This window comes from Pempheris klunzingeri, chromosome 3 (genome assembly GCF_042242105.1).
Source record: "Pempheris klunzingeri isolate RE-2024b chromosome 3, fPemKlu1.hap1, whole genome shotgun sequence".
NCBI lineage: Eukaryota > Metazoa > Chordata > Actinopteri > Acropomatiformes > Pempheridae > Pempheris > Pempheris klunzingeri.
In genome coordinates, this window is record NC_092014.1 from 29,931,157 (window position 1) to 29,944,952 (window position 13,796).

General features: G+C 41.6%; 1 protein-coding gene across 2 annotated transcripts in view; it reads left to right on the top strand.

Moving 5' to 3' along the window:
- Positions 1-13,422, top strand: part of LOC139199332 (glutamate receptor 2-like) — a 90,789-nt gene extending 77,367 nt beyond the window's left edge. The window contains exons 18-20 of one of the 2 annotated variants that reach the window (XM_070828385.1): positions 8,594-8,600; positions 10,431-10,473; positions 13,366-13,422. In XM_070828385.1, coding sequence (XP_070684486.1) covers positions 8,594-8,600; positions 10,431-10,473; positions 13,366-13,422 — 107 coding nt within the window. Of the gene's footprint in view, positions 1-8,593; positions 8,601-10,430; positions 10,474-13,251 lie in introns of both variants that reach the window. The other variant, XM_070828384.1, reaches the window with a different exon arrangement.
- Positions 13,423-13,796: the final 374 nt, after the last annotated feature.

Sequence of the window (13,796 nt, forward strand, 5' to 3'; positions counted from 1 at the left end):
CAAGAAATACAATATGAATCTACATTTATGTGATGAGTAATATAAACAAGAGTGAGCAACTGCCCTCCAGTAAGAAAACCATAAAAGCCTTAACCTGTGTGGTAAATGTGATTTGTAGTGTAGTCTTTGCATATGTGTGAAATTTATACCTCATAGAAGTTTTATTCAGTATAATGTAAGAAAGAGTATGCCAGTGTTTTTATGATACTGCCCATGCAGTTAACCAGTTTATAAGGTACACCTTTTAAAGGTAATTTTTAAAGCTGTAGTTTGTAGTTGTTAAATTATATTGTTTGTGTGTACTATACACGTATTAAGATGTGTTTCTAATATTTACTCCACCCTATCTAGATCAATTAGGTCATACAAAATAATGGAAACCCCCCTTATTACAACACATTTCATTGAACTATTAATTGAAATTTGAATATCACAAAATTTGTTTCATTGAAATGTTTTACTTTGAAAACGTTCTTTCCTCTATCTGAATTTTCTCTTTCTATGATTCTCAGTGTGGTCACTTTCAAGTTGTGCAATCCCCAAAAAGATATTCATAGTATATATTTATTTTAGGGTTTTTAAATTGAAATGGAGAATTCATGTTTGTCAGACAGTTTTGAATTGAATCTGGTTTGAGTTAATCGAGCACTATGAATATAGCTTTTGAATATTTAGGATTAAATATAAAATAAAATTTGAATACCTATTTGAAAGTGAATATTGAGAATGTCACAAAGTGAAATTCAGACCATATAATTTCAGTCAAGCAGTCAAACATTTCATTGCCACTAACTCACAGAGACAGAGGTCTCAGGACAAAAGATACGGAAGGAAAACCATACAGAGGTTGGCTGCAAGTTCAACAACCTTTTTTTATGGAGTCTGAAATTATGAACTTCCATGCAATACACACCAACAATGCCAGTTTTGGTATGTGAGTGTAGTTTGAGTATTATAATGTCTTGATGCTCACCTCGTCCTCACCATGAGCTTGAACCTGTGATAATAGATGGCAATTTTGGGGTCAAATTTCCCGTTTTTTGCACATTTGGGGGTGTATCATCAGGTCTTCCATGGCAATCACATGTATATATCATATATCTGTTTATCTAAACTTATGAAGGAAATGTACTAAATTCCTTAATTAGTGTGAGCCCTGTGCTTGGTGGTTCTCTGCCAGTTTCTTCACTGTCTGTTTGGATGCTAGATGCTAAGTTGCTTTCAAGTCCCATTGCAGACTGTACATCTTATGAATGTGTAACCACAGTGATAACAATGTGTATCCTTTGAAGAAATAAATGCCTTCTAGAGGAAGAAATTCTTAATTTTCTTATACTACTAATACTAAGGAAGAGAGCGTCCATTTTCCATTTACCCCATTTAGGTAAAATGTACCGTGAAGCCAACATTGTTCAAACTTTGTAGGGCTGATTTACCATATCCATGCCCACAAACTGCATCAGATTACAAGTCTTAGCCCCTCTGATGTGTGTGCTAAATCTAGTGGGTTTTCAAGCATGCCTAGCCCCTCTTAAACAGCTTTCTGTTTTATGGTGAATAATTCATCCACAATGGCAGACTCCCAGTTGGGTGAAAGAATGCCAGTTTATCAATTTACCACACGCAACACCAAGACCCACATTAGATATTAAGTTTTGCTACTCCTGATGAATACACAATGAAGTTTCATGAGTTTCGAGTGCCCCTAGTGCAGAGGTCGGCAACCTGCGGCTCTGGAGCTGCATGCGGCTCTTCAGTCCCTCTTACACCTATTATTTTGGAGATCAAGGTGATACTGTGATACTGATTTTTTAAAACGTGTTTTAATATTTCGTCAACTGAAATATGTCCTACGTCTATGGTTACAGCCTCCCTGCCTCCTTCAAGTGGCCAATCCTGAGTTTCCGACCCCCTGGTAAACTAAAGATGGATAAATCCAAAAAAAGAAGTCTCAGGAAAATAGAGTTAAATTCTGTGTGGACAGATTAATTTGCTTTCACTGCCAACAATGCTGGCTTACCTGTATGCTTGATATGTGGCAAGAAATTAGCAAACAACAAAAAATGCAATATTGAAAGACATTTCCAGAACAAGCACACAGCATTTGCTGAAAAGTACCAAGCTGGAGATAAACGAAAAAGAGCGATTTCAGAACTACTGCGGAAAGCTGAGCAGAACAAATATACTTTCAAGAAGTGGCTCAAGTTTCCAAACTCAACTACTGCTGCTAGGTTTGTGGAAGCTCGGGAGATAGTAAGGCGTGGGAAGCCGTTCACAGACGTAGAAAACATGAAAGAAACATTCATTAAAATATTAGACCATCTGTTTCTCGGACTTCAAAAACAAACATGAAATTGTCCAGAAAATTAGAGACATGCCTCTCTCTGCAAAGGCTGTCAAGGACAGGACCATTAAGATGGCAGCAAACATTACCAGCCAACAAATTAAGGATTAATTCAGCTCCAGCATACTCAATCGCCTATGATGAGTCAAGTGATGAAAAATGATATTGAGCAGATAGCGCTGTTATGCAGATGTGTGAACTGTGATGGGCCGCAGGAAAAAATCAATGAGTTGATACCGCTAAAAGGCAAATCACGGGGAGAGGACATTTGTGAGGCTGTGGTAAATTGTTTAAATGCCTAAGGAATAAACACCCCCCTCATGGTGTCAGTGACTACTGATGGGGCACCTTTTATGAGAGAAGAACAGAAGGGGTTTGCGACTTTATTTTTATGTTACTCTTTTTAAAGCCATTAGGCTGCAGCTATTGTCAAAGTCGACTACTTTTCATTTTATTATTTTTCCTCAAATAAGGCAAGGACTCAGATGGACCTGCATGGTTCTGTGTTTTATTTCAAAGTAGGCCTTTACATGCCAGTGTTGTTTTTCTAACAGGTAAAAACGTCAATAAAATGTCAACAGATTTGTTTTTGTAGTTCTATAATTTCATATATTCAACAAACTATATTTCTTTTATATCTAGTATAACTAAATATTAAACTTAATACGCGGTGTTCTCTTTATTTTAAGGGTCAAATAGGTTTTTGGGGCTCCAGATGAATGTTATTTGGTGGGAGAGGGGGCAAAAATGGCTCTTTTGATATTAAAGGTTGCGGACCTCTGCCCTAGCACCCCAAAAATTTTCAAAATAATTAGGGTGCACTATAGAGCTGACATGCCACATCCAAGCTCAGTTGCCAGTAGTCTTGCTGACATTCACAGAAAGGTTGTTCTCCTGCCACCATGACTGTGTCATCAGCAAAATTGAGTCCATGGCCATACAGTCATCATGGGTACATGGAGTGCAACAAGGGGGCTCAGGACACATTTTTAGGGGGGCTTCTGTGTTGGTGATGAGGAGGGATGAGGTGTGGCCGCACTGGATGGTTTATGCAATGTAATGTAAGGAAATTGAAAATCAATTTATATTCATATAGCAACATTTTCTCAAGACACTTTCCATAAAAGAGCGGGTTTAGACCTGTTGTGGAAAAACTTATTGTGAATAGACAGAGAGACACCAAACAGTGTTTTATTCTTGCACAAGAAGAGCGGACAGTTCACACAGAGACAGTAGTCTCTGCTGAAGTGTGAGCTGCAGAGAGTCTCACACACGGCTTATTTATACAACACAGTGTGTGAGGTTTATCATCATGACGTACACCAAAACATCTTATCTAGTGAGTACAGTTCAGGCAGAGATCAGTTTGGCCCACTACAGGAGGAACCTGTAGTTACGTACAATTGGTACAGACACAAACGCAAGAAAAGAACTATCACAATAGCAAGGCGGCAAACATCTTGATCTTATGAGAGATAGCCTTGTCTATTGCACGGATGATCAGCCTAACACACGGGATTACACAACAACCACAGAAAGTTAGTAAAGCCAAAGCAATAACAACTCCCGTGAGACATGATAGAATCAGGGTTTTCCACCTGCCATACATTGAGTCAAACCAGCCTGTGAGGCTTGTATCTGTGCCAGAATTCGGCACAAATCCACCATCGACCACTTGCCGCAGTTACCTGCCCTTCCAAGATACCAGGAGGAGGGGAGTAAGAGGTGTTGCATCGAGGGGGAGGGGTGAAATCTCCCGTCCCACTGAGAGTCCATGTGGAGTTATCAGTACATTTATCAAACTGTCCCACATCCTGCCCTGTACCATTCATACAGAAACACTCATATCTGGTGCTATTCATTATCCCATCAGATTTAGGTGTTTTATCCGTAGAGTTTTTGAACAAAGGACCTTGCTGATATGTGCCTGAAAGGGAGGTCTGATTGTAGCCGCCCCTAATTACTGCGCAATCCCACCTTCCCACCGACTGGTTCTACCCTGGCTGGAGGGAAAAGGGACTACCAGACCCACCAGGGTAGTTGGACGGGCAGACATGCAAACCTGCTTGCTGTTCGCTCTAGTGCTGAGATGAGTCAACACTGCCTCGCTGAGTGTGTGAGCAAGTGTTTACCCCGTGCTGTGTGGTTGCAGTGCCGTGGTGATGGATGGCTGGAGAGGATCTATTGACTCTCACTTGAGAGAAGAGAAGACAACTCTTTACAGTATTGAACCATAGCATCATCACAGAGAGCTTTTGGAATCACCTTTTTGGTGGTTGGAATCATTCCCAGGGGTGGTGGTTTCCCAAAGAGCACTTCAAAAGGGCTCATATTGACTCTTGGTCTGTTTCTCATTCTCATGTACATTAAGAGTCGAAGAGAGACTTGTTTCATCACAGCCCTTGGCCAATTTAGTTTTTAATGTGCCATTTTCTCTTTCCACTGCTCCTCCGCTTGCTGGGTGGTAAGAGCAGTTGTTATTTCAGATTGATACCGAGGAAATTTCCCACAGTCTCAATCACTTCATTTACAAATGGTGAACCATTGATTTTAGTTGGAATTCCCCACCTGGGAATGATTTCCTGCAGTAGGATTTTGGCCTACTTTTGGTAGTATTTTGTCTTTTACATGAGAAACACTCCACCCATCTTGACTACATGTCCACCATCACCAGGGCTGTGTTTGCCCTTCACTGGGTGTCAAGTCAATCATCAGGTGGTCAAAGGGGAATTCAGGTGGGGGATGGGCAGACACAGACATGTTGCACGTCCTGCATTGTTTTGGACACAGATTATACAATTTTTACAATATTTTTCTGCAATGGTAGAGAAACCTTTCATGAACCATGTTGATGTTACCATATCTAGCATCCCCCCTTTGGTCACATGATCCTTGCCATGTGTCCATTTAGCAAAATGGGAAAGGAAATGGGAGGGGAGGCAGAGCTTGTTATTAGGAGATTCACACACCGTCTTGTGTTGAGCAGCCAGCTTTAATCCACTGTTGTTTGTCTGTAGAAGAAGCATCATCAGGAACCATGGGTGGATGCGGGGGGGATATGCATATGTCAGCAAGTTTTCCATTATAGATCAAACTCTGAAATTAGGAGAGACCCAATGATTCAAGAATTTGCATGCACACCAAATATCAACCATAATAATAATAATAACTATATTATTATTAATAATAGTAATACAGCAGACAATTTGTAGCAGTGATTTATGGAGGCCAGAGAAACGCAGCCAGGTGTAGTGCGACCATGATCCACAGGATCCTGGGAGATGAGTAAGCACAAAAATCCCCAGGGAAGACATCAAGTTACTAACATACATTAAGGGACATGAAGCATATAGATGGAGAGAGAGACGAGGACTGAGCCAGCCATAACGATAAGATCCAGTTGCACAAGCTGTAGTTCTGTAGCTTCATGGGGAGAATGATTTGTGTTAAAACTTGAGCTGTAGTCCAGAGTGAGGTGGTTTATAGCATCAAAATACACAAACTGCATCAGGTCCAGGGTCAGAGGTAGTGAAGGAGTGATAAAGTCTTTCAGAAACTTCTCAAAACACTGCACTGTTAGGGCTACCAGGCATTTTAGTCTTGATGGGGAGAAATTGAGACGATTAATAACAATGGTCCAAAGACACCCACATTGGCATCCCAATTTGGTCTTATCATCCAGCCATCCATTGTCTATACTGCTTGTCCTTAAGGCTTGCATGTTGGCTGGAACAAATCCCATCTGACATTGGGTGAGAGGCAGGGTACACCCTGAACTGGTTGCCAGTCAATTGCAGACCCAACACATAGACAGACAACCATTCATGCTCACACTCACACCTACGGTGAGTGTGCAGAGTCCCCAGTTAACCTAACCTGTATGTCTTTGAACTGATGGAGGAAGCCAGAGGACCCAGAGAAAACCCATGCAAGCACAGGGAGAACATGCAAACTCCGCATAGAAAGTCCCCAGATTCAAACCACAAACCTACTGGCCAGTGGATTTGAACCTGGAACCTTCTTGCTTCTTGCTCCTGGAATCTTCTTCCTTGCATCAAGACTAAAATGCAATCCGGAAATTAGGTCAGCACCACCGGTGTGAGGACCCTATTGAAATGCAAGGAATTATTATTAGGGCCCGAGCACCAAGTGGTGCGAGGACCCTATTGAAATGCAAGGAAATGCATCTGAAATAAATTTTGAGGGCCTAAACATACTTGAAAACTCATGAAACTTTGCACACGCATCAGTCATTGCGAAAAATTACATATTTTATGGGTCTTGCAAATGGGCGTGACAAATGGCTCCATAGCGCCCCAAATTTCAACTGCATTTTATGTACATGTACGAAATTTGGTAGGTACATGTATCTCTTCAAGATGTACAAAAAAGTCTCTTGAAGCGATGACCTAAACCCAACAGGAAGTCGGGCATATTGCATTATTACGTTCTTTTTTGGCGATTCAAAGGGGTCATAAATGAACAAACTAGTCTGAGGGGGTTGATTCGATCGACTTCAAACTTGGTCAGCTGGTAGATAAGACATTAACGATGAAAAGCTATTAAAAGCTTAAGTTTTCACCAAACGGTCGTGGCTAGGCCTCAAACTGCAGTGTCTTGCCATGAAACAGGAAGTTATTAATAATTAGACTCTACATCAGGGGTGCCCAATACGTTGATCGTGATCTACTGGTTCTGATTCTACTGATCTACTGGTAGTGTGGGTAGATTGCGTGACATTAATAAAAGAAAAAGATCATTTATCATCCCTAATTAGGACGAAGCGGTTTAGAAAATTAATGAATGTATGTATCCTCCCTATGGCGTTTGCGACTTGACTGACGTACAGGACGACCAGTCTCAGATCTCACGGGCAGGGACATGCACGGTCAAACGCACTAGGTCACCTAGTTAGCCTTCCAATTTATATCGACTAAAGAAGGGATACTCTGGGATAGGGAATAGGATAGGAAGGGCTATTTGACTCCATTCAGTGCAAGTCATCAGAGTAAAGTAGTGACCTTAAATGTATTGAATGTTCCAATTACTCTTGTCACTTCTGTGCAATATTGATGGTTCCATCACTGTTCGTCACCTATGTGCATTACTGCTGTCAATTTTTATGTGTAATACCAAGGGTTACATTAGTTGCAGTTATGCAGTGTACGCCAACATATATTGTATATGTAAAGTATACTCAGTATATATATATATATATATATATATAAATAAATGTATGTTTAGCATTTTTAATGTAGGTAGATCATTTTGACCTGGTCATTTTAAAAGTAGCTCGCAAGCCGAAAAAGTGTGGGCACCCCTGCTCTACATGATCCAATCAGCACCAAACTTGACATGTTTGATAAGAGTCCCGCCCTGAAGTCTAGATGTCAATATTCATTTACAGCCATTGCGCCTTGTGGCGATAGAAAATGCTATGTTTTACGCTGTGATGGCTGAAGACAAACCAGTTGACCAGATCCACTTCAAATTTGGTCAGGAAAGCCTCAAGACGTTGATGTTGGTCCATAGTGAAAACTGTGAGTTTTCATTTAAAGGGGTTGCCATGGCGGCGTGGCGATTTTTCAATCCTTCCCCATGAACATTAAAAGTACTGTAACTCCACTCTACAAGGTCCAACCTCAACGAAATTTATACTGTTTGATTACAGTCCAGGTCTGAAGACATGTACACGCCAATTTTGAACCATGGTCATAACGCCACTTAGTGGCGGGAGGAAGTGCATGTTTTATTCTTGGACATCTCTCTTTCAGCAGGTTAACCACAGCCTCTTTTTCAAAATTGTCATGCTTAATGAGAGTCCCGGCCTGAAGACATCCACATGCCAAATATTACCATAGCCATTGCTCCACCTAGTGGCAACAGGAAGTCAGGCGTCTGTGGCAATCATCATTTGATTTGCATGAAATTTTCATGGTGTAGTCAGCACTTCATACATGCTGGAATATAGGACTTGACTGTCAAAAACGCATGAAAATTCTGAGACTCATGGAAAGGTTGGCGTCCAGCAACGAGACCCAGCCGCTGCACACACCAACGTGCGTGAAGGTGTGAGGGCCCGCTCATTGTTGCTTGCAGCTTTAATTTTATATTGGTTTATGTCACTCATCTCAGGACTGTGCGACCATTTGTGTTATGGACTATCATTTGTTTTGCTTTGTCGCAAATCACAGGGACAGGGGAAGTGGAAGAACGATAGCCATTAGGTTGCTAAACCCTGGCAGCAAGCCAAAAAGTTGTAATTTGTTTTCTTCTCTTCTTGTTTGCTTCTTCTCCAAAATTCTCGAAAAAACAGTAGCCACCCAACTCTTCAACACTCTCATTTATCTCACAATAACCTGTATGAACAGTTCCAGTCTTTGACCTTTGACACCATCTGTCACGCCACCCTTCTCAATAGACTATCCTCCATTGGCATCACCCACACTCCATTAAATTGGTTGAAATCCTACTTCTCAGGCTGCACTCAGTTCATTCAACTCAAATCCTTCAGATCCAACCCTTTCTCCGTCACTACAGGTGTGCCCCGGGGCTCTGTCCTGGGGCCCCTCCTCTTCATCATTTACCTCGCTCTCCTTGGCAATATGTTCCGTAAATATAACACTCATTTCCACTGCTGGATGACGCCCAGCTCTACCTCACCAGTAAACCGTCTTCCACTCTCCCACCCCCCATCCTCACTGATTGCATTACCGAAATAAAAACCTTCCTCAAACTTTACAGTGACAAAACTGAGGTCCTCCTCATTGGCACCAAATCAACACTATCCAAAACTGACAGCTTTTCCCTTGTTATCGATAACTCCTCTGTCTCCCCCTCTCCACCCCACAGGTTAGGAGTCTGGGTGTCATCCTCGACAGCACTCTATCTTTCCAGTCACAACAATCAATAATGATCAATAACATCACCTACGAAACATCAATCACCTCTTCCCTCACCCCCCACACCACTGCTATCCTTGTTCACAGCCTTGACTATTGTAACTCTCTTCTCTTCGGTCTCCCTGACAAATCCCTCCATAAACTTCAACTGGTTCAGAATTCAGCTGCCCGTATCATCACTCGAGCCCCTCCATCCACTACATCACTCCTGTCCTCCAGCAGCTCCACTGGCTCCCGGTAAAGTTCCGTATTGAATTCAAAATCCTCCCATGTTCCCACTCCCTGTCACTCCCTCAGATCTTCCTCCTCTATTCACCTGTCTGTCCCCTCCGCCCATCTCACCACCATTCATTCACCATCAGCATTCAGCTGCTCTGCTCCCTGGTTCTGGAACTCATTCCCCCATTTCAAATCCAGACTCAAAACCCACCTGTTTAAGATTGCCTATTCCATCTGATCTCAACTGCACTATCTGATTTTACCCTGTTTTTAACATCTTGTGTATATTTTATTGTACCTTTACTTTTTTTTAATTCATTGTACAGTGTCCTTGAGTGCCGAGAAAGGCGCCTTTAAATAAAACAAAGTAAACAAAATGCACATTAATTTAATGACTTTCATGTTTTTTAAACACATAAAATATTTCAAATTAATTACAAGTTAATTAATTTTGACAGCACTAAAACATATCAATCATAGTCTGTATCGCATTTTAATGGTCACCCTGTCACCAATTGGAATTGAGTGGTCACTCAGTCTACTGTGGATTTGGGCCCAAGACATGGATAAGACGTTTTTGCTCAATTAAACAATTAAATGTTAGTTTTGCAACATAATACCTCCTGATATTACTTATTAGTGCAAATTGCTGTAAGAGTTGCAATAGGATTACTTTATTTACGTTTGATTTGTATTTGTTGATTTGTCTTTATTTATATAGTGCCAATTCATAACAGCATTATCTCAAGACACTTTCCATAAAGAGCAGGTCTAGACCAAACTCTTTAATTAGAGAGAGACCCAACGATTCAGGAATTCAACATTAAGGATTCAAGAATCCCCACATGAGCAAGCATCAGATATGATATTAGGCAGCAGTGGCAGGAAGAACTCCCCTTTAACGGGAAGAAACCTCGAATAGAACCAGGCCCAGATGTGGGCGGCTTTCTGTCATAGACAAACAGCAACCAAAATAATAACAGCAGCTATAGTACTAATAATAGGAATATGACTAATAATTAGCAATGTGGTAACATTGAAAAACATGACAATAGTCAATATGTGAATAATAATAACATGACTAATATTAGTAAAAAGTGGCGGTGGCTGGTGATCCGCTGTAGTGATTCATGTAGCCAGAGAACCACAGCCAGGAGAACCAGGACCAGGATCCGCAGGAACATGAGAGATGAGAAAAGCACAGAAAGGCTCCGGGGAAGATACCAAGCTAGTAACAGACATTAAAGAGACATGAAGCATATGGATGGAGAGGAAGAGGAGGAGAGAGGAGCCCAGTGCATCATGGGGAGTCCCATTGCAGTTGAAGCCTATAGCAGCATAACTAGGAGCTGGTCCAAGGCCTGAGCCAGCTCTAAACTATAGGCTTTATCAAAAAGGAAGGTTTTTAGCCTACTCTTAAATGTAGAGAGGGTGTCTGCCCAATGAAAGCTCTGCCTCCTGCACTACTTTTGAGGACTTTAGGAACCACCAGTAGACCTGCATTCTGGGAGTGCTCTAGTGAGGTAGTATGGTACTATGAGTTCTTTAAAATATGATGGAGCCTGACCATTAAGATATCATACTCACCCCTGGTCCACATCAACACCAGGGTGCATCCTGCCACACTACCACACAAACACACTACCACACGCTACCATGGACAGGGTCCTGTGGTTAGGGTTAGGGTTAGGGTTCTTGCAACTAATAAACTTAAACAAGTTCGGTGAACCTACGTAATCCGGCCAGTGTGTTGCCTGAGAGCCAGGTCATATGCTGGTGGGTTTACAGAGTAGAGGATGAAGTTGTTGGGGGGTAAAACTACAAACAACAGACTTTTTCGCTCGTTGCCAGGATTTAGCAAGTTAGACTATTACAGATGGTGCCTCTCCCTCTCTTGGCTCAGAGTAGCAGAGGCTGCATGGCCATCTGCCACCATCACAGCCAATCATTCAGTTTTTATTTTTATATCAACACTCTGTGGTGGACAAGACATAATCTCTGTTATGGTTGCTCATCATTGAAATGCTCCCATATATTGTGTTTATATAGTGCAGCTCTGTTATGGATGAAACATTGCTCTTGGTTTCTAGGTTACCCTGGGTTGGTTGAAATACTCCCATATATTAGGACTGCTACTGTTTGGATGCTTAGCATCAGCTCAAACAGTATAATGGTGTGTGTGTGTGTACAGAAGTTGCTCTTAAGCGTCTTGACTAACACTTGGAAAAGCATACACAATAATATCCTTGGATCCTGCCATGGACATACTTGTGTGTGTAGCTTAGCATTTTCTATACTTGACTGCAGTCTGTGTCTTTGCCATAATGTGAATGCTTTTAGTAGTAGTTAACTTTATTTGATCTGATTTTTATGATTCTACTATCCTTGCAATAAATAGGAGCTGGTCCACTGTTTCATGACCATGACAGAACCCCAATGTTTCTCCTGTATCTTAAGGTTAGAATCTTAATCAGCTTGAATCTCCTTCCCAGCTCCACTGCATATGCTTCCCTGGGGAGACTGAACAGTGCAATATCTTAAGTTGTAAATACTATAAGTGACCCTGTTGTCGCGTTTTATATCTGGAACTTTGTTGTGTTTGTTTGTGTCCCAGTAATGCTGGGTTGAGGGTAATAGCCACTGCCAGGTCTAAACTAAAAACAATTCAAGCACTTGGATAAATGGGCCGCTATTGAATACAGCAACTTTGCCCAGAATATGGAGTGTAAGCCGCCAAGCCTTGAAGGGGCAATCACTGGTGCACCTGGTAGCCATGTCCATGCCCATGCAGCCAATCGGGTTAAACCCAAATAACTTGGATGGGACCTCTTCCATGTGGGACAGACAGCTGAACATTTAAACATAGGGGTTTGGTCGTTGCCATTCCAGGGATGTAGATTCTAGCAAGCAATAATTTTAATTTTCAGTTTCATTTTCATTGGAAAATACACTCAAAATAATTAAGGGCACACTTAATCATCACAGTATAACACCAAGTCAGTTAAACCTCAGGGATATCAATCTCTCCAGTTAGAAAGCATAAGTGCCTGCATCATCATCATCCAGAATGACAGGTTTGGTGGTGGGTTAGTGATGGTCTGGGGAGGCATATCCTTGGACGGTTGCACAGCCGTAAACATGCTAGCCAACAGCATGATGATGAAACATGACGAAATCCTCAGAGCCATTGTCAGACATTATGCTGGTACAGTGGGTCTGGGTTCCTCCTGGTGCAGGACAATGCTCAGACTCGTGGCCAGTATGTAGGCAGTTGATGAAGGTATTGATAGCATTTATGGGCCATCATGTTCCCCAGACTTGAATCCAATTGAGAACCTCTGAGACGTTATGTATCGGTGCATCTGACGCCGCCAAGTAGCGCCGCAGACTGTCAAGGAGCTCACTGATGCCCTGATCCAGGTCTTGGAGATCCCCCAGGACATCATCCATCTCAGGAGAATGCTCAGACATTGTTAGGAGTGCATACCAGCACATGGGGGCCATACACACTACTGAGTCACATTATGAGTTGCGTTATGAAATTCATGCAAGTTGAATCAGCCTGTGATTTAAATTTTTTACTTTGATTTTCAGTGTGATTTTGAATCCAGCCCTCAATCGGTTAGCGATTTTGGTTTCCATTGACCGTTGTTCCGTCACAAATTACACAACGTACAGTAAATTTTTTGATCTAATAATAATAACAGTAATGCAGCTAAGGAGTCATCACTGTTCCATAACCACAATCAGTATAGTAGTAACGCTTACTTTATTTTTGTTATAAAGGTGGCAGCCAACACCTTGTCGTCCCCCCAGCACACAGGAAACTACACACACACTCTGTCTTCTCCTCAACATGCCCCCACCTTCAACCTGCTGTCCCCCAGCCACCAGCCAAACTACGCCACCTATAAAGAGGGCTACAACGTTTACGGCATTGAGAGCGTCAAGATCTAATACGGGTAGGAGAGTGATGATTGATGGCTAAAACTTTCCTCACCTCACAGTCATAGACAATGTTTAGACAATTAACTTTTAATTGGCATTAATTCATACCATGTTACAACAGCTCAAGCAACAGCTGCATTCACATTCAAAACTCTGCCATACCTTATATCTACAGCATGAAATAGTGGTGTGAAAATGTATATTATGCTTAATTTATCATGTATAGCACAGGTTATTATCTCACAGGGGGTTATTACCACACAGGTCACGTATTTATTTAGAACCCACTGTTATTTGAAATACAAATAAAATTTTATTTGAGATTATGAAAAAATTGTGAGGCACAGCTTGAAAAATTAGACCCATCATTAAAGACAGCAACA